At 50.9% G+C, this 2,784-nt stretch overlaps 1 protein-coding gene across 1 annotated transcript in view; it reads right to left on the bottom strand.

Annotated features, from left to right (window-relative positions):
- ARHGEF40 (Rho guanine nucleotide exchange factor (GEF) 40) overlaps window positions 1-2,784 on the bottom strand; it is a 19,628-nt gene that overhangs the window by 3,718 nt on the left and 13,126 nt on the right. The window contains exons 17-19 of the mRNA XM_011930948.1: window positions 2,149-2,364; window positions 1,276-1,446; window positions 347-524 (exon numbers count right to left, since the gene is read on the bottom strand). Of these exons, the coding sequence (XP_011786338.1) occupies window positions 347-524; window positions 1,276-1,446; window positions 2,149-2,364 (565 nt within the window). The remainder of the gene's footprint in view (window positions 1-346; window positions 525-1,275; window positions 1,447-2,148; window positions 2,365-2,784) is intronic.

Raw genomic sequence — 2,784 nt, forward strand, 5'->3', positions numbered from 1 at the left:
AAACGGGGTCTCACTATGTCCCCAGGCTGGTCTTGAACACCTGGCCTCAAGCAATCCTCCCACTTTGGTCTCTCAAAATGCACTGGGATTACAGGCGTGAGTCACTGCACCTGATCCCTACTTGCTCTTGCTTCCTTGAAATTTGCCAGCTTTCTTTTTCTTTTTGGTATATCTTAGGCTTATTTCTACCTCAGTAATTTCTCTCAAGCCAAATCTTGAATCTTTCTTTTAAGCCATTCTTTCTTCATCCTATAAACTGTCTTCCCAAGCAGTCCACATACTCTCCAGAAAACTTCCTGCTATAACCCTGACTCCAAGCACCCTGTTCCTCAGCTCTGCCCAGTACCCTTGTTGTAGGCTGCCTGTCTCCACAGCAGCTGGGCAATAGAACTTGTCCACTTGAGTTTGATCTCTGGTGAGGTTGCCTGCAGAGTATATGCCTCTCGTGCACGCCGCCGCCGAAACCACAACTCGAAGCAGAGTCCGCTGTCCCCGATATTTTCTGTCAGCCCCATGTCAGCAGTCTGAGGAAGAGCAGAGGGCAGTGGGTGAAGACAGAGCAAGTCCTGGCTGGGTGGCGCCACATGGCAAGCACTGGGCTTAGCCTGGCATCTGATAGATGTTCAGTAAACGTTTGCTCAACACCTATCATGTGCCAAGTGCTCTACATTTAGTCTTCACAACAACCATAATTTACAGAAGGGGAAATGAGGCCAGAAACATGAAGCAACTTGCACAAAGGCTTCTCATAGCTTATTAGAGCTGGAATTGGACCCAGGCCTTTTCCTCTATGCTATACTCATGCAGGGGGTACAAAGTCTAGAAACCCTTAGAATCCACTCCACACTGCCTGATCCAGGACCATAGGTTGCTATAAATGCTTATCTGGATATCAAGGCTGTTTCCCTAAAGCAAGGCCTGCCTCTTCTTGGATTCTTTAGTCAAAGTATAGTGTGCTTTCTCCTCATGCCCTAGGAACCAACCCTAATTCCAAAGGCATGTGTGTCCTTAGTGGGAAAGTTCCTCTTCCAATCTGGTTTAGAATGCCTCCTAAGGCTTCTGCATGAATGATAAGGAAAACCTCATGAAGTAGACCAATGACAGGGACTTCCAACATCCCCTGACACCCTAACTTGATGGTCGATTACAAGCCAAAGCCTATTCTAGATGATGCAGATTCTCAACCTGCATTGGAGTTGAATTCCCAGAACATCCTGAGTTCTCAAGAAGAGAATGACTTCCTGTCACCTCCACCACTCACTCCAGGAATTGTACCTTAAAGGCCTGCTTGTAAACAAACATCTCTGACCCTCCTTCAGGGCCCTTGAGCTTGCTGAACAGGAGGAGATGCTCAAAGAGAAAGACATGGCGAAGGCACTTCTTTCGGCCACAGATGACAGTGAAGGGGTCTCGATGCAAGAGCTGTCCCTGCTCCTTCAGATCTATCTGGAGAAAGGAAAAGCAAAAGTGGTTGGCCCAGGGGCCCTTTGTTTGTATTTTACAGGGAGCAAAAATAGATTTATAGGTCAAGGGGCCTAACGCACTGGTTCTCAGGCAGGGTCAGGAAGTCAGGGAAGCCCTCAGCCTAGAGTCCATCCACTGGTCACCATGCACAGCACACCCAGCTGAGCAGCACAGCCCTGTTTCTGAAGATGGCAAGGTGCACTGCACAGTAGGGTTTATAGCCGCCTGTGGGGAAGCCTTTGCGTGCTGGGGATCCAGGAAGAGAATCAGCAAAGAACTGAAAGGGAAATAGGTCTATTCCAGAGGAGGATATAGGATTCCAACATGTTTTGGAACCTCAGGGCTGGAAAAAGACTAGGTAGACAAGATAAGGTATGTGTTGGGTGTTGAGGTGCAGGAGGAAGTATAGGGCAGGTGGGGAAAGATAACAACTAGGAAAGGAACGGGAGAGTACAAGGCGGATGTAGGAACATGGGATGTTCGGAGGACATAGCTTTTTTATTTACAAATGAGGAAAGTGAGGCCCAGTGAAGTTCAGTGACTCAATCAAGGCCACCCAACTGGTTAGAAATTAAAGCCTGGGGCCCTCTGACCTGGAGCCTGGTTCTCCTGTCACCAACCTACATGGCTTCTGAGGCCAGGGCTGGGCCGTTTGAGCAGCAGTGACTGGAGCCAGGGCCTCACCTCACAGCCACGCACCGCCTCCACAGCCAGCAGGTCTCTGCCACGGGCCTCTTGTTCCCGGAGCAGCTGTACAGCAGCCCCAAGGGCCTGGCGCTCAGAACTCAGCTCAGGCCCAGCTTCCCTCAGGAGCTCCTCCAGGAGCCGCCCATACCGAGCCAGCTGTTCCAGAGGCTGCTGCAGGGCCCGGGGCAGGTAAGGTCCAGCCTCCATGGAGCCCTAGGTTGAGGAGGACACAGACAGGGATGAGGGGAGGGCTGGAGCCTCTGGGGGCCAAGCTCAAGGGTTGGGGGATAGGTGGGTGATACCCTAGGCTTTTGGGTATAGATGAAGCCCAGATGCTCCCCAAAGTAAGGCAAAACCCTTCCACCTGGAAAAAAAGCAGGTGGGGGCCTGCAGGCCAGCAATCATTGTCTATATCTTGAAGGGAAATAGAACAAGAATCAAAATAGTAATCTCCTGTACTCTCTGGCTTTTAACTTTTTTTTTTTTTTCCTGAGATGGAGTCTTGCTCTGTCGCCCAGGCTGGAGTGCAGTGGTGTGATCTCGGCTCACTGCAAGCTCCGCCTCCCAGGTTCACGCCATTCTCGTGCCTCAGCCTCCTGAGTAGCTGGGACTACAGGTGCCCGCCACCACGCC

Source organism: Colobus angolensis, unplaced genomic scaffold, assembly GCF_000951035.1.
Source record: "Colobus angolensis palliatus isolate OR3802 unplaced genomic scaffold, Cang.pa_1.0 Scaffold88, whole genome shotgun sequence".
Classification (NCBI taxonomy): Eukaryota; Metazoa; Chordata; class Mammalia; order Primates; family Cercopithecidae; genus Colobus; species Colobus angolensis.